General features: G+C 43.7%; 1 protein-coding gene across 2 annotated transcripts in view; it reads right to left on the minus strand.

The window, feature by feature from the left end:
* GPR180 (G protein-coupled receptor 180) overlaps nt 1-22,006 on the minus strand; it is a 67,548-nt gene that overhangs the window by 21,668 nt on the left and 23,874 nt on the right. The window contains exons 4-8 of one of the 2 annotated variants that reach the window (XM_033948742.1): nt 16,772-16,952; nt 16,591-16,640; nt 6,535-6,692; nt 4,116-4,307; nt 3,776-3,853 (exon numbers count right to left, since the gene is read on the minus strand). In XM_033948742.1, coding sequence (XP_033804633.1) covers nt 3,776-3,853; nt 4,116-4,307; nt 6,535-6,692; nt 16,591-16,640; nt 16,772-16,952 — 659 coding nt within the window. The remainder of the gene's footprint in view (nt 1-3,775; nt 3,854-4,115; nt 4,308-6,534; nt 6,693-16,590; nt 16,641-16,771; nt 16,953-22,006) is intronic. The other variant, XM_033948743.1, reaches the window with a different exon arrangement.

Here is a 22,006-nt window from a genome sequence, read left to right on the forward strand (position 1 = left end):
ACCCATCAAGGGTGGGAACCTGTGACACGAATGTGAAACGGATGGTATGAAAGAATTATTAATATTGAATGACACTGCCTAGGATCCATGATAGCTGTTACAGGGAAACACAAGTACTATGAGAACAAGCAAGGCCAGGAGTTTTCAGCACCTGCTGATAAACTGCCTATTATGAGAGCAGGCCACTGTCAGCACACGAGCTAAGCTAGATATTTCTAACACATACTGATTGGTAAACATCCTCCCGGCATTCAGTTAGCTCAATCCACAAGCATTCAGTTAGCTCAATCCATAAGGGGGGGATGTGTAGTCAGATTGGTAAACATCCTCCACAAGGAAGGGGATGGGAAATCAGCTCATGAGGCAGGTTAGAGGGGGATAAATACTGCTTCCCCTAGAAAGAAAACAGGGACATTTCCACCACTGATAAGCTGTGTGATGACATATTTTGAATAAGCCTCCTGATCGTGGTCCCCCGACGGAGTGATGATGTAATAACCGGTAACGTATTAATTCAAACTCTGTACTTAATCAATGATTATGGCTAGAAATATTGTATATATGTAATAAAACTTAATTTGTATACTATTTTGATTTCCTGGCATTCTGTCCAGTGCGGAAAGTGACTGAAGGTCTTTGGTAAGCCTTTTTAAATAGTAATACATAGGCCTGAATAGGAATGTGTAAGTAGGCCTTGGTCAGATCTAGAGAAGTCAGAAACTCCCCCAGCTGAACCGCCAGAATCAGACTGCAGAGTTTTCATGCTGAAGGAAGGAACGTGAAGAGCCTTGTTGACCCCCTTCAAATCCAGGATGAGTCAAAAGGTCCCTTCTTTCTTTGGCACCACAAAGTAAATCAAGTACCAACCTGTGCCACACTCCAGCGGGGGAACTGGAATCACCACGTGAAGATTCAACAATCTTTGAAGGGTCTGGCGAAAGACCTGCTGCTTCCACGCCATCTGCGAGGAAGAAGCGAGAAAACTCTAGAGCATAGCCATCCCGGATCACTTCTAGAACCCACTGATCGGACGAGATGTCTGCCCACTGTGGATAAAAGTCTCTCAACTGGGTGCCCACTGGAACCAAGACGGGCGCCAACAAGGAGTCATTCTATAGGACGGGCGGCAGGGGTCCCAACAGGAGTGCTACCTGCACCCCGGCAGGCCACACGAAAGGACTGCATGCGCTGGAAGAACCTGCCTCTTGAGAACCCAGGAGACTGAAAAGAAGCAGCCCCTCGACCGGAGCGGAAATGGCAAAAATCATGCCCACACCCACGAGCAGCACCACCTCGAGCCAGTGGCCTAGGCCTATCCTCAGGCAAATGAGGCACTTTAGAATCAGTGAGAGTCTGAACCAACTTGTCCAGGTCCTCACCAAATAAGAAAGATCCTTTATAAGGAAACTTCGTCAACTTAGCTTTGGACGCCGAATCTGCCAACCAAGCGCGAAGCCACAAGGTATTGCGTGCTGCCACTCCTAAGACCAGAGACTTGGCAGAAGCTCGCAAGAGGTCATACATGGCATCCCAGAGATAAGAAGCACCCAATTAAATTTTAGCAACTTCTTGCCTTAGCAAGTCCCAATTCTCAGATTTATTATCAAGTACATGCTGGGCCCAACGAAAACACGCCCGAGTCACCAGCCCGCCACACATAGCCACCTGGACTGACAGAGCTGTCACATCAAAACTCTGTTTAAGAAGGGACTCCAACTTACACTCCTCCGGGTCCTTCAAGGTTGCACCGCCCTCAACAGGCATGGTATGGCGCTTAGAGATGGCCAAGACCACTGCATCCACTACAGGCGACTTCAGAGTATCCCTATCCCCTTCCGGAATGGGATACAGGCGGGCCATGGAGCGCGAAAAGCAAAAAGGGGTTTCCAGTACCTGCCACTGTGCGAGCATGATGTCCCAAATATCCTGATGCATAGGAAAAGAGCAGGAAGCAGAGTGGATCTCCTTAAGCAAAGGGTCCATCGTACATGGGGGGCTCTGACACGGAGTCCTCAAAGTGCAAAACCTCAGAGACCTGAAGGATTAACTCATGGAGCTCGTCCCACTGAAAAATGCGCACCACAGATGCATCTTCGCTGACTGGGGGGTACGCAAACCCCTCGCCAGCAGAATACGGCCTCTCCGAGAGGATCCTGGAATTCTCCCCAAGGATCCAGGTCCTCATTATTCACCTCGTGCTCCTCTGGGAAAAAATCCTTATCCCAAGAGACCCTCGGGCATTTGGATGAGAGAGGAGTAGAGGGAGGTAAAACCGCTGCTGTGTGGAGCCGCACCGGGGAAGACGCCAAGGGTAACCCCTCCACCCCGAGACCCCTGGAGTGGACACGGAACCTCCTACCGCCAGCACATAAGCATTTCAAAGTGTTAACATAAATTCAGGGGGGGAAGACTCTGACATACCTTGCCCCTGTATTTCCAGAACAGGGGGAAGGTCACCTGAGGTAATTGAAATGAATGAGGAGGTTCCCGCTGAAACTGGACCTGAAACCGCAAAAATTGGAGCTCCTGCAGCCTGTCATGTCTGAAAAGCCTGGGACTTTCCTGATGCTGAGGCCGAGAAAGCGACAGACACAAAAAGGGAATCCTCAGCTGAACCGGCGGTAAGGGAATCCTTTTCTCCCTGATCATCGGCGGCTGGGGAACCACCCATGTGGGCATTGGGGGAAGCCCGGGCTTCCCCACAATCCATAGCTGAACCGCGAGGCACATGCGGTGGGGTGCCCTGGCTGCCAGAATCTGTTGCCGACGAGGCTTCTGCACAACGCTTGCACAGGCCGGCCACGAGTACCTCGTGCCTGGAGCATAAGGAGCACTTTTTCCCTTTAAAAGAGCTCATTGTGCTGAAAACTGCCCTAGCTGTAAAGAAAGTGCCGGTTAGTTGAGAAAAACACAGAAAAAAGGCAGTTTTAAAGGGCAATGATCCCTTCAGACCGGCACACCTCAGTTTTTTGTTATTTCTTTTTACTTAGTCAAAACAGACTCCACAGCTCTCAAAGCTGGAGGGCTGACCAACGAGGGGGCAGGCCGCCTGTTGAGGCCCTCTACAAAAATATGGGGAGGTGGACGAAGGTGGGGGAGAGGGACCCAGCACGAGACCTGCCGGGTTTAACACCCCCAAGGTCGGACGGATCCCAAACAGAACCCGCCCAACCTCTACCGGCACAAAAAAGGGGAACCAGGAGTCCACAAACAAAGTTCCAACAGTGCTAAGAGGGGAGCTAAAAAGCCTTACCATCTGCTACCGGAGACTAAGGAAAACTGGAGTAGCAAGAGGGGATCCTATACTGATATACAAGTTTGATCTCAGTCTAGTAGCAGTGAGGCATATTACCTATCTATAAAGGAACTATACCGGTCTATCAAGCGATACAGAAACCTTCTTTAGAACTACAGAGGTTTCTGGCTGAAACTAGAGAATATATTGACTATACAACAATTTCAAGATTTGCAGAATATACCGTAAGTGTTTTAAAATAAATAAACAAACACTTGCATTTCTACTTAGCTTCGGTAGGACACCTACCGATGCCTAAATTTAGGCACTGGTTATAGAATTTTCCCCAAAGTGTCTGTTTGATGCCTTAAACTCGGAAAAGGTTCAACATTATAGGCCAAGAATTAGCCCACGACCTACCTTTGGATGAACAGTTGTCGCCTGCAAAGTTTAGTTGCATTTACTCAAAATGGTATACAAATACACAAGGACAGAAAAAATCTTTTGAAAATATATACAGAGAACTGTTTAAAAACATACCTTCTCTCTTTGATATTCTTTAAATATTAAAGAAACCAATGCAAATGCAGGGTGACAAAGGAACCACAAGCAGCAACCCTAAAATAGAAAAAAAAACAGAGTGCACATCACATCAGATCTTGTGCTTCTCTATGATGAAAAGTCGCACGCGTTAATCCCGCTAGCGCGGCTTGATGAAAGGAGCCTTATGTTTGCTATATTCAATACTGCTATACAACACATCAAATACTTAAATTTAACATTTAATTTGAGCCTCACATTGGTTTAATACTCCAATAAGAAGAATCTAATATCATGTACAAATATATAAAGGGATATAATTCCCTGATGTAAACTGTACTTTGGCAAACATGATGTAGAACTCTCTTTTGAGTGTATTCCGCTCCACAGTGATCATCCAGAAAAGAGCACAGGCCAGTAACAGTGCAAGGAGGACCCTCCACCCTACCAGCAGGCTTCCAGCTAAACTGTGGTGAAAATGGTAGCTGTGATGAGCCGTGTCTTCCATCTGCTCCCACAGCAGCAAAATCACCTGGCAAAAAAAAAAAAATAAATCCATACTATCAAAAACAAATGAAGTGGCTCATCACTCACTCAAAACATATTTTCAAAACATTTCCTCAATTATTACATTACATTACATTAGTGATTTCTATTCCGCCTGTGCCTTGCGGTTCTAGGCGGATTACAAATTATAAGAGATCTGGACATTACCGAGAGAATTGCGTAACAAAGATTATCTAGAGAAATTACATAACAGATTATCTAGAGAAATTACATAACAGATTATCTAGAGAAATTACATAACAGTGATTCATGTGCTTTACATGGTATGGTAGAGGATTCAATTATAAGAATTACATTTAAGAGAATCAAGTGACAACAGGATATAGTGGAGAATATCAGTATATACGGGATACAGACGAGAAGTTATCTAACAATGACGTAAGAAGTTTGTTGGATAGTGAGGTAAATGCTTATTTAGGAATCTGAGTATTTTTGGAAGGAAAGGTTCTAGGAGTTGACTAATGTGATATTCAAGAGAGGGAGAGCTTGTGCGAAAGGGGAGGAGACTAGTTAGTAAGGACGTGTTTTTTGAATAGAAATGTTTTGATTTCTTTTCGAAACACTTTGATGTCTGTTGTGTTGATCATTAGTTTGGTGATGGTGGGTCAATTTTCGCTGCTTGTGTCGCTAGAAGGCTGTCGTATAGTTTCTTACGTCGGGTACCATTATGAGGGGGGAAGGTGAATAGGTTTTGAGTTCTCCTTGATCTGGATGAGTGGTAGCGGTATAGGCGGTTGTTTAGGTAACAGGGGGCAGTTCCATGGGTTACTTCAAATAGAAGACAATAGAACTTGAATTGAGTTCTTGCTTTTATCGGAAGCCAGTGAGAGTCTACATAGGCGGGGGTGATGTGGTCAAATTTGCTGAGACAGTAGATGAGTCTGATGGCTGTGTTCTGAACGGTCTGTAGTTGTTTTATCATGTTGTTTGGGCATGGTAGGTAGAGGCTGTTGCAGTAATCCAAGGTACTGAATGTGAGGGATTGTACAATGATCTTGTAGTGTTCTTTGGTAAAGAACTTTCTTATTTTTCTTAGGTTTCTTATGGTAAACCAGTGCTCAGAGCTGTTCTTCAATATCAGCCTAAACACCGGGACAGGCCCATGTGTTTATATGGCTGTGATATCATTCTCAATCATTGCACTTCTTACTTATTGAGCATATCTCTCTAAGCTTTAGAACGCTTTAAACACTATCTGATATCTGCAGCATAAATGAGTTCTTGCGATAATAAACCTTTTCCAGGATGTCCTAGATGGAATTTAGACAGTTGGAGCTAGACCTGCTTTAGAAGGGTCTGAGTGCCTCAAAGGTACCCAAACTGATGAGAAGATCACTGGATGCATGACAGTATGACCCCCCCCAACCACACACACACATCCTCCCTCGGTGTTCACTGACCCCTACCCACCCCCAAATATCTGAATTCAAAATACAAAATCAAATTACATCTGAATAGTTGGGAAAAAAAAAATTAAAATTTTGTAATGGCTATTCAAAAGTCCTCTCTTAAACCCAATAGAAATGCTGTTGTAGGTCCAGAAAATGCAGTTCCTGCACAAAAACTTATAAATGTGGACAAATTAAAGCAGTTTTGCAAAGAGTGGGCTACGATTCCTCAACAGCAATGTGAAAGATGGATAACAAATTATAGGAATTGTTTTATTGCAGTTATGGCTGCTAAAGATTGTGCAACCAGGTAAATTTAGAGGGCTGTTACTTTTTCATGTTGGTGACATGGATGTTGGATAACGTTTCTTAAATAGATAAGTAATAATTTATAAATTGTGCTAGGTTTTCTTTGTCTACTAACCTGACTAGAATTGTTGGATGCTGTAGAATATTGTTTAAAGATCAGAAGCCATTCAGTGTTAAACATATGTAATAGGGGAAAATCAGGAGCAAGGTGAAAACTTTCTTTTCACTGTAAATTAAAAATTTGTACTTCCACAGTGAAATGGAAACTATATATGCAACTTTTCAGCACACCCCAAATATGACCTCCTAAAATATTTCACTCTCAAAGAATCTACATGCATAAATAGCAGCTTTCAGGCATAGCCACTATTTTAGATACTTCTAAACTAACCACCTATAACATATTAAGTTTTAGTTGTGTTGTTCATTTCATCGATATCTTTTCAGAGGCTCTTCGAAATTCTGCACATTTGGAAGGGAAAATTAAGAACCAACCATTACGATTACAGCTGCTGAGGCAATACCGGTAGAGGTAGGTGTGGAATCCCATTGCAGGGGTCTGCTGGGAGATTTCTTCATTCTGCTAAGTGTCCATCCCATACACAAGCTCAACAGCAAGAACAACATCTGAACTTGCGACACAATATCGCACACTAGAAAACAAGAGAAAAGAAAAATTACAAAAAGCAGGCCATGGCCTTATGGCCAAAAATTCATTTCTTTACATCTGAGACATGGCATTGCTCAAAGTGCCTTTTGGTCAAGGATGAATTTACAAGTGACATTTATAGCAGGGGATTCAGTAGATGAGCTAAATCTGGTGTGACCAACCTCAGCCCTCGCCAAATCAGGTTTTCAAGATTTCCACAATGAATATGCATGAGATAGAAAAATTTAAACATGATGGCAGATAAAAGGCAAATGGCCCATCTAGTCTGCCCATCCACAGTAACCATTATCTCTTCTTCTCTAAGAGATCCCACATGCCCATCCCAAGCCTTCCTGAATTCAGACACAGTCTCTGTCTCCACTACTTCTTCCAGGAGACTGTTCCACGCATCTACCACCCTTTCTGTAAAAATGTATTTCCTTAGATTACTTTTGAGCCTATCACCTCTTAACTTCATCCTATGCCCTCTAATTCCAGAGCTTCATTTCAAATGAGAGAAACTTGACTCATGCGCATTTACGCCACATAGGTATTTAATAATAATAATAAATTTATTCTTGAATACCACCCAACCACAAAGTTTCAGGCGGTTAACAACAAAGAAGAACTGTACAATCAGTGAAAGGTATATCATGTTAATAAAAATGAGTGACAAAAAGAAAATTACATAGTTATTTAACAAACTTATCAAACAAGTGTGTTTTCAAAAATTTTCTAAAAATGTTATAAGAGTCTGTTTGACAAATAAGCGGGCTTAACCAAGAGTTCAATTTGACTAGTCAAAAGGCAAATGTCCTATTCAAAAATTTCTTGTAACGACATAAACATTAACTTATTACAAGTGTTTTTTAATGAAGTATAAAAATTAAATTGGGAGGCTAGATATCCCAGAGCCAAACCAAAAAGAGATTTAAAACAAAGACAACCAAATTTAAAAAGAATACGTGCCTCAAAAGGCAACCAATGTATTTACCGATAAAATGGGCTAATGTGATCATATTTCTTCAGGCCAAAAATTAAGCGCACTGCCGTTTTTTGTACTAATTGAATACGTTGTAAATTTTTCTTAAATGATGCAAGATAGAAGATATTACAATAGATGAGGACAGACAGAATCAGAGACTGTACCAAAATTCTGAAAGAAACAAAATCAAAATATCTTTTGATAGTTCTAAGTTTCCAGATCATAAAACATCTTTTTATCTTAAGGTCAGCATGGTCCTCAAATGTTAACTGTCTATCTAGTGTAACCCCTAAAATCCTAATGGAAGGAACGATTTCAAAGGTTTGATCATTGATTAAGACCTGTTTGTCTGAAATGATATCATTTTGGCTGGCAAGAAAAAGTTTTGTTTTATCTGAGTTAAGTTTAAGTTTAAATCTGAACATCCAAAGTTGTATCTTCGCCAAAATTTCAGCAATCTGGATTTTTACGTCCTCAGAAAAAGATGACATAGGCAATAACACAGTAATGTCATCAGCAGAGATATAGAATTTGACTTTAAGTTTCTGCAAAAGGTTAGCCAAGGACACAGCAAATATGAAGAAAAATAAATGGGGAGATCTTATAACAGTAAAAAGAAGGCTGGTGGGAAGAGCCTTGAGGGCCACGTTCTGAGGTGGGTAGAATCAGGGGCTCGAGGAGCATTCAACCCCCATTCTTCATATGCCAAAAGTGTGAGCCACATCCCCTTCCTCAGTGCCTCATTAATACAAGGTCATTCCCCTTCATCGCCCAAAACTTATGACTTCCTAATGGTACCCATGATGCAATAATGCCGAGTAAATAATCAGCGCCCACCAGATCCAATGATAATAAAGAATGCTGATGACAAATAAAAAAATAAAACTAAAACCTCAAGGAAAGAGAGCAAGGGCTGCCTCTCCCCAGTCATTTGCTGCTTTTGCGCGCTCGCTCTACCTGTTGCAGTTGGTCTGAGGAGCACTATTTATTATGACTGTGATAATTATTACAAGACTCTCTCTCTCTCAGCCCATCCTCCGGGTCTTGGAGCCTGCAGAACTTTCCAAGTGGCTGCACAGAGCTGTGAGCCAAATACATAAACACAAAAATAAACATGAAACACTTCAGAACTTGGAAAGAGCCATGATGGCGGGACAGGTTAAACCCTGGAACACAGCTGTTGTTTCCTACTCCCAGGCAGCAGAGAAAGGGCCCATCCTTTTTAAAAGATATGTCACACATTAAAAATGAAGAGACACTCTAGGTCAGACATGTCAAACTCTGGTCCGCAGTGTATTAAAAGTTGGCCTGCCAGACATTTACATTTTTTTACTTTAATCTGGCCCGCCGGCACAAATCGCTGCCGCTGCTCTTCACGAGTGTCTGCCTTCACCTGGTCTCCTCTTCAAAGCAGCCTGCTGAGGATCGCCAGCCAGCTGTAGCGAACCTCGCAGGCCGCCGTCGACCTCAGTAGCATGTTCCTTCTGACGCGATCCCATACATCAGAGGAGCGGCGGGATCGCAGCAGAGGGAACGTGCTACCGAGGTCGACAGCGGCCTATGAGGTTCAACTACAGCCAGCTGGCGATCCTCAGTAGGCTTCTTTGAAGAGGAGACCAGGAAGCCGGGATAGAGGGAGGGCAAGACGGCAGGCCCAAACTGAAGGTGAGACTGGGAAGAAGAAGGGGGAAAACATGCAAGCCTTTGGGATGGAGGGGGTGTAGGCCCTGGTGTAGAAGTGCCCGGAGGGAGAGAAGGAGGGGTCCAGACGTGCATATGCCGGACTGAGAGGAGGGAAAGGGGTGGGGTGGGGAAAAAATAAAATAGAGGAGAGGGAGAGGGATGGTGGACAATGGGATGGAGGGAAGGAAGGAACTGAAAGGGAGAGAGAAGTTGGACACAAGGGATGGTGTGGAGGGGGATAGAGATACTGGATAGGAGGGTAGTTGGGAAGAGAATGGGAGAGATGGTGAACCCTGGGGTGGTGGGGAAGGAGGGAGAGATGCTGGATGAAAGGGTAGTTGAGAAAAGGAGAGATGGTGGATCTGGGGATGATGGGGTCCATCGCTGCAGCTGCGGGGATGGAAATGGAAAAAAAAAAAAAGAGAGAGAGAGATGCCAGACTTCTGGGGGAGGGAAGGGAAATGGAAGAGGAGGACAGAGATGGAAGATGGATGTTAGCACGGAGAAAGAAGAAAATTACAAATGGGAAGGCAACCAGAGCCTGGAACCAACAAAAGGTAGAAAAAATAGTTTTATTTTCTGTTTTGTGATTACAATATGTCAGATTTGAAATGTGCATTAGAGAATGACACGGGGAAAAAATCTGTACCCGTCACTGCCCCATCCCCGGCCCACCATCCTCTACACCGCCCCGTCACCGCCGTTCCCTTCACCGCCCCGTCACCGTCATCCCTTTCACCGCCCCGTCACCGCCACTGCCATCCCATTCACCGCCCCGTCACTGTCCCCGCTGCATCCATATAAGCCTTAGTACTGTAATATTTAGCTTATTCCTTTCTTATAAATCAAAGTTCCTGCTGGTGAACTAGAGAAAGAGATGTTCAGCTGGCAGGGCTTTGTTTATAAATTTTTATCAACACAACTAATATACTACTTTATCCTAAAGCAAAAAATAAATAAATATAATTTTTTTCTACCTTTGTTGTCTGGTTTCTGCTTTCCACATCTTCTCATTCAATTCCTTCCATCCACTGTGTGTCTTCTCTCTGCGTCTTCCATTTGCTGTTACTGTGCCTCTCCCTTCACCCCCCCCAATTGGTCTAGCACCCATCTTCTTCCCTCCGCTCCCCCATAGTCTGGCATCTGTCTTCTTCCCATTCTGTCTTCCACATTTCCCTTCAGGGTCTGTTCCTCTCCACCCTCCTTCAATGTCTGTCCTATTCCTTTCCACCACCACCACCCTTCCCTCCCTCCTTTACCATCTGTTCCTTTCTACCACCCTTCAGCTCCTCTCGCGTGGTCTATCTATCTACCTTCCTCCCTCTTATTTTCATTGCACGTTACAATATAATTTGTGCAAGCCACTGGAGCCTGCGAGCTCGGTCCCTGTCCCATCCCCACAAACCATCTCGCTTCTGTGCTCCTATTTTCCCCATTTCTAATATCTCCCCTATGTATCTGCCATTGCCCCCCCCCCCGTGTCTATATACCATCCCCATGGTATGTCCCCTATATATCTCTGTCCCTATGCCCCATGCACATAATTTCCCCTCTTTCTGTTACCTTCCTGTGTCCAGATTTCCCCTATCTTCCTCTTCCATACCAGTGTGTCTCTTCTTTTCAACCCCATCTAGCTTTTTTCCCTCTTTCTTCCTCCCCCCCTGCTTCTAGCATTTGGCTCACCTGCTTGTCCTTCCCTTTCTTTCCTGCTGTGGGTTTTTCTTTCCATCTTCATCCCCTTGGCCCAGAATCCTTTTCCCTTTCACTCCCTCCTTCCAGTTTGAGCCGGGAACACGGGCGATCGCACGGTCCTCGCAGCCCCCACCCACCTGCCCAATCGATCCTAGTGTTTAGCCAGCTCTCTCCCTTCTCCTCACCTTAGTTTGCAGGCTTTCTTTTTCGGCGACCTGCACGCGCGGCTGCTCAGTGTTCAATCTTCTGCTCTGCTGCAACTTCCTGTTTCCGGTTGCGTCAGAGCAGAAGATCGAAACTGAGCAGCAGCGAGTCGCCGAAAAAGAAAACCTACAAACTAAGGGAGAGAGCTGGCTAATCACTAGGATCGATTGGGCAGGCGGGAGTGGGCTGCGGGGACCGCGCAATCTTTCATGCCTCACTGCGGGGACAAGACCATTCACAGCTCCACAGAGCGGTGAATGGCCTTGTCCCCATCGCCGCAGCGACTGCTAGTTTTCGTTCCACGTTTTGGTGGGTTACCCGCGGCTAAACCCTGTGGCCGCGGGTAAACCGCCACCGTGTCATTCTCTAATGTGTATCCTGCCAGAGCTGGTGTTAAAACTAAGACCTAACAGAGAGAGGAAAAGTCTTTTTTATTTATTTTGTTTACAGCACAGAGCCAGCGTGGGGTTGGAGACGTTGTAATCCTATACTTCTACTAAGACTAAGCCTTGGTCACTTTTATTTAGGTGCACATTTAGCGCAAGCTAAATTGGTTAGCGCACCTTAATAAAAGGACCCCTAAGTATCTTAATTAAAAATTTGGTCCGCGACTTAGCTTTTTTTCAGATTTCGGCCCCTTATGTGATTGAGTTTGACACCCCTGCTCTAGGTCAAGAGATGTTGTGGTTAGTCTGCTCCATCAGGTTTTTCTTGTTCCTTTGTTTCCTAATGACGAAAAGAATTTATAATCACACATGCATAGAAGAAAGATTGCTAAAAGAACTGGAAGCAAATGGAATGCTCTCACAGCATGCTGTGCAGGGCATTGGAAATTGTTTATGCCTTTACAGAATGCAACTTTGGAACAATAAATTCATAGATGGCAAGCTCAAAAATTATGTACACAGCCAGGTCAACGAAGCAAGCGAATTGTGAAGCTGGCACTTTCTGAAGAGATAGCTGCCTTTTAAGTGCATGCACGTGTATTTTTTTAAAACAAGGAAATAACGTTAAAAAACTCTGGAATGTGATCAAGTTTGGTACATGCAGGGAAGCAATCATCAGAAGTAGTAATGGAGGCAGAAGACTGCTTTCCCGCAAAGCTTCAGGCTGGCGGGGTGGGGGTGGGGGGGTCACCTTGGCTCAGGTAGGGCACTCCGGATTAAAGGTTTAAGGGAAAAGTTGGAGCTACACCGCTTTTGTAAATGGGTGGTCAGCTCTCTGCAAGATATACCTTAAAAGGGATCCCTTTCACTCCCTGGTTTTGCAGCAATGAAAGTTGGAGACAGTTGGATTGTAAGCTCTTCTGAGCAGGGACTAACTATTACATGTTAAATGTACAGCGCTGCGTATGCTTTTCAGTGCTATAGAAATAGTAGTAGTAGTAGTTGAAGCGTGTCCACAGGCTGCCTCTTTGTGCTTTAGATACCCTGCTGGAGTTCAGCAGATACCGATAGAGCCAGGGTCTGCTATACTGCACCCCAGCAATGGACAATGTTACTGCATCTGACAGGTGGGCACAGCTGACCCAATTCAAACAAGGAGAACTAACTAAACAACTGCTTACCAAGATCCCAACGGTACCAAGTCACAAAGAAAATGGAACCATCATTCTTCCTACCCAATAATATTCCAAGGCATGTGCTCTCTACAGCCATCCTGGAACACAGCACTAACCCTAAGCTTTCTCTGCATAGCTGGGAACCAGCAGCCTAGAAATTGGAAATCGCCCGCATGCCATGCTGAAATCCAACCTTCCAGTTACTGCGTCGCAAGCTCAGGAAAAAAGCCTGCCCAGAAGGAAACAAAGTTGGAAAGCTGAACCTCCCAATTTCTGGACTCACTTCTGAGCAAACCTATAAAGCAGGACACAGCCAGTTGTAGAGGTTAGGCCAGCAGCTGTAGGCAGAAGAAAATCGTCTACTTCCACGCTGACCAATCTCTGCTGTGGTTTATAGCTGCATGCACCAGGCTCCGCACAGCCAATCACAGGTTGAACTGCAGGAATAATGGGAGGCAGGAAGCTTAGGCAGATGAATGTAAAGCAACTCAGAGCAGTACCATGAAGGCCTTCAGGGGATTCAGAGAATCACCAAAAAGAAAAAATATTATGCTCGACACTGCACATAGCCACAATGTAGTGCTTAAACAGGAATGCAAAAGGAGATATAAAGCACTGCTCTTCTCACAGCTAAAATGCCTATGGGCTCCTTTTACTAAGCTGCGATAGTGGTTTTAGCGTGTGCTGAATTGCCCCGCATGCTAGACGCTAACGCCAGCATTGAGCTGGCGTTAGTTCTAGCTGCGTAACGAGGGTTTAGCGAACGCGGCAATTCAGCAAGCGCTAAAAACGTTATCGCAGCTTAGTAAAAGGAGCCCTATGTGTGAGAGAAAAAAAATCTCTAATGGAGAAAAAAGGGCCTCAGTTAAGACTTCATGGGTCCTAAAAAAAAAAAAAAACACCCCACCACCACACTCAAAATCTTCTTCATAAACTCAGTCCATCCAAATGCATACATTCACAAAAATATCACTACAATTGGCATCCAATTCTTAAGTAGACAAATCAGCAAAAGTTCACTTTCAAGCCAAAACTTATTTGTGCTGCCGGGGCTCAGCTGCTGCTCTGCTTTCAATATCTTCAGTACACCCGTCGACACCGGCTGCATCAACTAATGTCCCAACAGGGAATTCCTGTTTTGCCGGTCAAAGCTCACAACCAAAAAGGCTCAGCGCTCCTTTGCGTAATATCGCATCCAAATGTCAGACTCTAATTTTAAAGAATGGCTCTCTGAGAGAATCCCCTAAATTCCTTGAGGGTATGCCACTTTTGCTTCATGCAATCTGATTGGTTGAGCAGGCCTATTTTACCATCATCTGTTTGAATGCTGCCTTATACAGAATTATATGAAAGTATGTCAGTGCATCGCAGGGTGAACATATGGTGCATCCTGTATTTCTGAAGGTTTACTTGCATCAAGCATATTTCTACAGAAACTGGTAGGTAATACAGATCTGACAAAGGGAGAAAGAGCAACACAGGCCTTTGCGTATGCATCCTCCATTATGTGTTGGTATTTCGAAAGCTTAATAAACAGCCAACTACTCTTTTACTCAGGATATGATGTGAAGGTTGTCACATGGATCTGATGGCGCCAGAGGTGGGGGTAAAGACAGGTGATACCAGGATTTTAAAACAGGCACACTTTCAGAATGTTAAAGCACAGTGCTCAAGATTTTTCAACAGTTAAGTTAATGCTCTTCACAATTGCAACAAAAATTTGGATTAGAAAAAACACAATATTTTAAATGAATGCAAATGAAGCAGGCCATTCAGGAAGGGTTCCCTGAATGGAAGAATCTTAACACTCAATATAGTTTACCAATCCTTTGTTTTCAAGCGGATTTTCTAGGACACCAAGCCGCAAAATGGTATAAGAAAATAAACGAATTTTTAAACAAAAATTCTTAGGGATATTTGGAGTATTGAGATAGGACAGATAATTTCTCCATCTCAATGGCAAAAATTTTGGTCCTGGAGAATACATACTACAAGATCAGCATCTATGAGTCAAACATGGTTGTTTTTATTACATAGAGTTTTATGGACCCCTATGAGATTACAAAAATTAGATAGTAGTAGATCTAATAGATGCTGGCATTGTAGGATAGAAGTGGGGACATTGGACCATTTACTATTCTTTTGTCCCTACATTAATTCCTTTTGGAAATTAATTTGGCCCCAAATTAATAATTTATTAGAAAATCATGTTGGACTATCATATGATACAATATTATTTGGAACAGCAATGAGAACACAAAGTCCGATTTCAGCTAATAATAATAAACTTTTATTAATTTTAACAGGGGTCGCCATACAGCAAATTACTCAGAACTGGAAGGATTACACTAAATTGAATTACACTTTTTGGTGGAATTCAATTTGTCATATATATAAAATGGAAAAAGTATTGGCATTACAACAAGGTTATATTAAAAAATTTAATAAAATATGAGGACCATTGACAAATTATTCTACTGATCAGATATAATAACACATGTATAGAACATATAGAAGGGGTAGGGAGGGAAAACTATTGTAATATTAATATGATATAAAATTCTGAAAAAGGGTTTATTTAATTCACATTGTAAGAACATTTAATAATAATTTCAAGTGTTTTTTCATAATTGAATGTATTACGTGTATTTCACTTGATGTAAGAATTTAAAAAAAAGAATAAAAAATATTTATATAAAAAAAAAAAAGTTAAGTTAATGCTCAATGTTGGAAATGGAAATTATTAGTACAGTTTCTTTTTCAAACATACCTTGTTTTACAAAAGCACACTTTTTTAAACAGCATTTAGAAACATAGGTAATAAAGGATTTAATGTCAGAAGAAATATGGGTGCTAAGAGAGAAGACAATACAGTTTTACAACTTGAATATATAAATGATATAAAGAGACAGGGGTGGATTGTTTTTGATGTGTATTTTATGTAGGACAAGGCAAGTCCGTGCCTGCGTAATGTGTGTTTTTTTGTATGCTTTGTATAAAGCGGGATATAAATAAAAAACATAAACCATATAAATATACAATTTGAAAATTGTTCAGAAGCCCATGTGTAACAATATGCATGTTGTTTTATCTGTGCAATAAAAAAAGGGTGGAAGTAGGTGAAAATTTTAATTTCCATTGTCTGCACATATTTTCACAGGCACTCTTTGTACCTTCTATGAGTAAGTGAGTGAGTGATATCTGCATTAGAGAATGGCACGGGGACAAATTTTTTCCCGTCCCCACAGGAACTCAATTTCCCCGTCCCATCCCCATGAGTTTTGTCGCTGTCCCTGTCCTTGCCACTGCCCCATTCCTCTAAGCTCTGCCTTAACTACACAAGCCTCGAACACTTATGATTTTAAAGTGTTTGAGGCTTGATGCAGATGTGGAATGAGCTTGCAGGAATGGGGCAGGGACAGGAAAAGAACTCTCCGGGCTAGGACGTAAAAATGAGTTCTTGTGGGGAAAAATTTATGCTCGTGTCATTCTCTAATCTGCATAGAAGCAGCAGCATAGAAGATATGGAGATCTGAAAATTTATTCTCTGAGCTTACTTTCCTGCCTCCCACGGCTTAAACATAGACAACAGTACTGTACATGGTCTGTGAAACCTATGAAATAACTTTAGATTACTGCTCCCAGAGTTACTTTCCATTGAAAACACAGAACTAAAATATTAGCACATGGGCTCTGGCATATATGAGGACAAAACACACTATTGTTACATTTATTTTTGTTGAACTTTTTCTTTTTTTTTTGCATATAAATACTCACATTCAGCCAAACTTCCTATGAAGGGTGCTCCTATTCCATCTTTAGAATATCTAACAAAAAGAATGTGTTGATGGTGTTAATCTGAAGGAATTTCAGTATAAGCTTGCAATTTCATATTCAACACACTTGAAAGAATTTTCCGAAAAGAGTGAGGCTTTAAGACAGTTGACAGTTAGCTCACCTATAGAAATGCAGGTAGTTGGCAAGGGCTGAGCCAGCCTGAAAGATCAGAGTGGTTGACAAAAACTTCAGCACTGTCCGCATAGGACCCCCTTTCTTTACAGTCTGCCAGAGTGCTTGGACGTATATACAAGCAACTACAAAGTAGGCAAGTACCAGCAGGAAAAAGAATTCATGCAACCCTGAGACAAGAGAAGAAATGCTGATCAGATAGTCATAAAGCACTACAAAAACTGCTAACATTACTGGATTTTAAAAAAAGTAAATAAATCGAAGTCTAACTGTAGAAATACAGGATGAGCAATATGTTTAAATCAGAAAAATTGGTTTAAACATAAAGAGCAAACAATTATATGGAGATTATAAAATAAAAAGAGATTATAAAATAAAAAGAGATTATGTACTTACCTTGGTAAGCTCTTTCCAGTAGATAGGAAAGACATTCTAGACAAGTGGGTACTATCCCAATGGCCGTGTCCATATGCAGAAGGAATCCAATCCAGATTTTCTCTCTCCGACTCTGCTCTACTTCAGTGTGTTCTCTAGCTCCACCTACAGTTAGTACCCAAGCACCAAGAGCCATCTTACAAATGTGAAGTAGACACCCATGGCAATGAAGACCATAAACAAGTGTTCTGCTCAAGAAAAAGCATGAAAACAACTGGAAATGGGTAACAAATGCACCAAAGGAGCTCAGAAATGACCCCTACATAAAAACAGTGAAATATATACAGAGTCATCCCAGCCCAAGGGCTAACATCCAAGAAGCAACTTGGAGAAGCATAAATGGACATTAGACAGGGGTCTAGAATGTCTTCCCTATCTACTGGAAAAGAGCTTACCAGGGTAAGTTCATAATCTCTTATTCCAGTGCAATAGGGGAGACATTCTAAACAAGTGGGACATACCAAAGCAGTCCCTAAATGCCAGGGTGGGCTAACTGTGCCGACCCAGAAAACCGAGAACCCGAAGGCAGAGTCCTGTCTCGTCTCCACATCCACTCTGTAAAACTTGACAAATGTGTGCAAAAAGGACCACGTTGCTGCCATGCAGATTTCCTCAAGGGAGACTGCACTAACTTCGGCCCATGAAGAAACTGTAGTCCTAGATGAATACGCCTTAACAGAGACAGAAGACTGAGTCCCGGCCAGAATATAGGCTGACGAATGGCCCTACGGATCCATCTGGAAATGGTGGCCTTGGAAGCGGGAGCAGCCCACTCAACAGAATGAGTCAGCACAAATAGAAGGTCAGAGAGACGAAAGTTGTTAGTGACCTACAGGTAGTGAAGAAGCACCCTGTGCACATCAAGTTTCTTCCAAAGGCAATCTTGTGGCCTGGAACCAGTAGGCTGAAAAACAGGCAAATGCACTTCCTGATGAATATGGAAGCCAAAGTCAACTTCAGCAGGAAAGAAGGAACTGTGAGCAAGGAAGACCAAGCACCAAGAATCAGTAGAATGGCTCTCAAGAAAGAGCCTGAAGTTTAGAGACATGGCTCGCTGAATATCGACCAGAAAGACAACCAGGAAAGTCAAGGCCAAGAGGGAAGCATTCCAAATAGGCTCAAAGAGAGCTATGGTAAAGCCAGTTGAGGTCCCACAATGGGAACAGTAGTTTAATCGGCGGTTCAATGCAACGAGGCCCCTGCAGAAATCTGACAATAGCAGTGTGAGATGCCCAAGACTAAGGATGGTCAAAGCTCTGAAACAAGAGGGCCAAGTCACTTGGACAAGAAGGGATGCCACAGTGAGGCCTGTATCTAGACCAGCCAGAAGAAAGGCAAGAACCACCAAAATCGAAGTGGAACATGGTTCCAACCGTTCCTAGTCACACCAATGCTGGAAAGTTTGCAATGCCCCAGTTTAGGCAGACACAGTAGATGGCTGCATAGACTTGAGAAGCATGGCAAGAATACCTCCGAATAGCCTGTGTGTGCTAAAGTAGCGCATGCAAAAGCCAATCAGTAAGAGCAAAGCGGCCTGGGTCCTCCACAGAGACCAGATCCCGAGAAAGCAGGTCCGGAGGGGTGAAGAACCGAAGGCCGTAACCTCTGTGAAGATGCAGCAGATCTGCATACCATGACCTGCAAGGCCAGTTCGGAGCCATCAGAATGACATGGCCCAGAAGGGTCGCTATCTGCCAAATGACTTAGCCTATCATGGACCAGGGAGGAAAGACATATAGGGGAATCCTCTGAGGCCACGGTGGCACAAGAGCATCGAGATCTGTGCTGTCGAGCGCAGATCTGTGACTAAAGAATTGAGGCGTCATCATGCCCTATGCCGTGGCTATGAGGACGTAGGGCCAATCCCAATCCCAACGCTGCACAATGTCTTGGAATGCCACCGAGGACAGTTCCCACTTGCCCAGATCTAAAACCTGTCCGCTGAGGAAGTTGACTGGTACATTGTCGACTACTACCACATGTGCTGCAGAAAACGTCTGCAGAGGACATACCATCTACAGAAAGAGAAAGGGAGCCTCTTGAGCCAGAGAGGTCCTTTTGGCGCCTCCCCAGCAAGGGACATAAGCCACTGCCATTGTGCTGTCTGAGAAAACTTTGACCACTTGGCCCTCCAGAATCTTCAAGAATTACACCAAAGCCAGCCGCATGGCTTCCAGTTCCAGCCTGTCAATCGACAATGTCTAATGGGAGAGAGTCCAACCCCAAAGGATGGGATGACTAGAACCATGGGCTCCCTAGCCCTAAAAGATGGCAGCTGTCATCACTACGACCCAGGTATGCTGAACCTTAGAGACATACCTAAGCAGTTCCCGAAGTCCCAAGTGGAAGATAAACCTGCTTTCAGTACTGAGGATGCAAAAGTGTAATCCTCGTGCACTGCCACATCCATCCTATAGAATTTAGTGAAAGTGTGTCAGGAAGACCATGTCGCAGATCTACATATCTCCTCCAGTCTCACTTTCAATTCCATTCAAAAGAAGGCTACTCCTCTGGTCGAATGTGCTTTCAATGACACCAGCAGTTGTTTACCACCGACAACAAAGGTGGAGGAGGACGCTGTCCAAATCCACTAGGAAACGCTGGCCTTGGGTTGGAGCAATGTTTTTTGGTGCCTCCCTGCCAATTGACATAGGCCACTGTTGTGGCATTGTCTGAGAATATTCTTACAGCTCTGCCTTCCAGAACCAACTGTAGTTTTCACAGAGCCAGGAGGACCGCTCTCAGTTCTAGCCTGTGTTTATCAACTACTTCCGCTGGGATGGTGTCCATTTTCCTTGTACCAGGTGACTACAGCAGTGCGCCCTCCCAGCCAAACAGTCTGGCATCCATTGTGTGACTCAGGAATCGATCTGAAGTGGAATCCCTTTTGCTAGACTGTGGGTAGAGCCACTAGCTCATGCTACTCTGGCCTGCCTCTGGGTAAAGGGTAGAGGAGCCTGTAGGGAGTTTTGTGCCAAAACAATGACTGTGTCGGGTCCATATGCAGAAGGAATCCAATGCAGATTTTCTCTCTCCGACTCTGCTCTACTTCAGTGTGTTCTCTAGCCACTGATGGTGCCACTGATGTTGGACTTAATAAATTCACCTTTGGTTCAATGACAACTGTGATTCTGCCTTGCATTTCTCAAGTGTGTCTGGGTAGAGGAGCCTGTAGGGAGTATCTCTGGGGAGACCAACAAGATAACAGCACATCCTGAAGTGGACATAAATGCACCCTTGCCCAGGGCATTACTTCTATGGCAGCCGCCATTGAGCCCAAAATCTGAAGGAAGTGCCACACTGTAGTTGTTGGCTGTGACAGGAGATTTGTAATTTAGAAACATGGAAACATAAAAAATGACGGCAGAAAAGGGCCATGACCCATCAAGTCTGCCCACTCTAATGACCTACCCCCCTAACTTCTTCCCCTAAGAGATCCCACATGCCTATCCCATTTTTTCTTAAAATCTGGCACGCTGCTGGCCTCAATTACCTGCAGTGGAAGTTCATTCCAATGATCAACCACCCTTTCGGTAAAGAAATACTTCCCTGGTGTCGCCATGAAATTTCCCGCCCCTGATTTTCAGCGGATGCCCTCTTGTGGCTGTGGGTCCTTTAAGAAAAAAAGATATCATCTTCCACCTCGATACGGCCCGTGATATATTTGAAAGTCTCAATCATGTCTCCCCTCTCTCTACGTTCTGAGTAAGTATAGCTGCAATTTACTAAGCCTTTCCTTATACGGGAGATCCTTGAGTCCCGAGAACATCCTGGTGGCCATTCGCTGAACTGATTCAGCTCTCAGCAAATCTTTTTGGTAATGTGGCCTCAGAATTGTACACAATATTCCAGATGAGGTCTCACCATGGATCTGTACAACAGCATTATGACTTCGGGCTTCCGGCTGACGAAACTTCTACGGATACAACCCATCATTTGTCTAGCCTTGGATGAAGCTTTCTCCATTTGATTGGCAGTTTTCATGTCTTCACTAATGATCACTCCTAAGTCACGTTCTGCTGCAGTCCTAGCTAAGGTCTCATCATTTAGGGTGTAAGTTCTGCATGGATTTCTGCTGCCAAGGTGCATGACCTTACACTTTTTGGCATTGAAGCTTAGTTGCCAAGTCGAGGACCAATGTTCCAGTAAGAGTAGGTCCCACGTTATATTGTCAGGCAATGTGCTTTTGCCTACTATGTTGCATAGTTTGGCGTCATCGGCGAATAATGTTATTTTACCTTGAAGCCCCCGAGTCAGGTCCCTAACGAATATGTTAAATAGGATCGGGTCCAAGACCGAGCCCTGCGGCACTCCACTGATCACCTCCGACATTTCGGAGAGGGTACCGTTAACCACCACCCTCTGAAGTCGACCGCTTAGCCAGTCTCTGACCCATGCAGTTAATGTTTCTCCTAATCCCATCAAACTCATCTTGCTCAATAACCTCCGGTGTGGGACGCTATCAAAAGCTTTACTGAAGTCCAAGTACACGACGTCCAGGGACTCTCCCATATCCAGCTTTCTTGTTACCCAATCAAAGAAGCTTCTGTCTGTGTGCCTCTGGCAGAAAAACGTGGCCTTCCACCATGTTGAAGAGAACTTCCAGGTATTCCAAAGACTGAGTGGGGACTAATTAGCTGTTTCGAAAGTTTACAATCCAGTCAAGACTCTGCAAAATTTACACAACTCCTATTACTGCTCTCCCTCCCTCTTCTTGAGAATGAGCTCTGATGAGCCAGTTGTCTAGATAAGGATTAACCAGCCAGCCAGCCCTGCGGAGATGAGCTGC

The sequence above is a fragment of the Geotrypetes seraphini genome, chromosome 6 (genome assembly GCF_902459505.1).
Source record: "Geotrypetes seraphini chromosome 6, aGeoSer1.1, whole genome shotgun sequence".
NCBI classification, from domain to species: domain Eukaryota; kingdom Metazoa; phylum Chordata; class Amphibia; order Gymnophiona; family Dermophiidae; genus Geotrypetes; species Geotrypetes seraphini.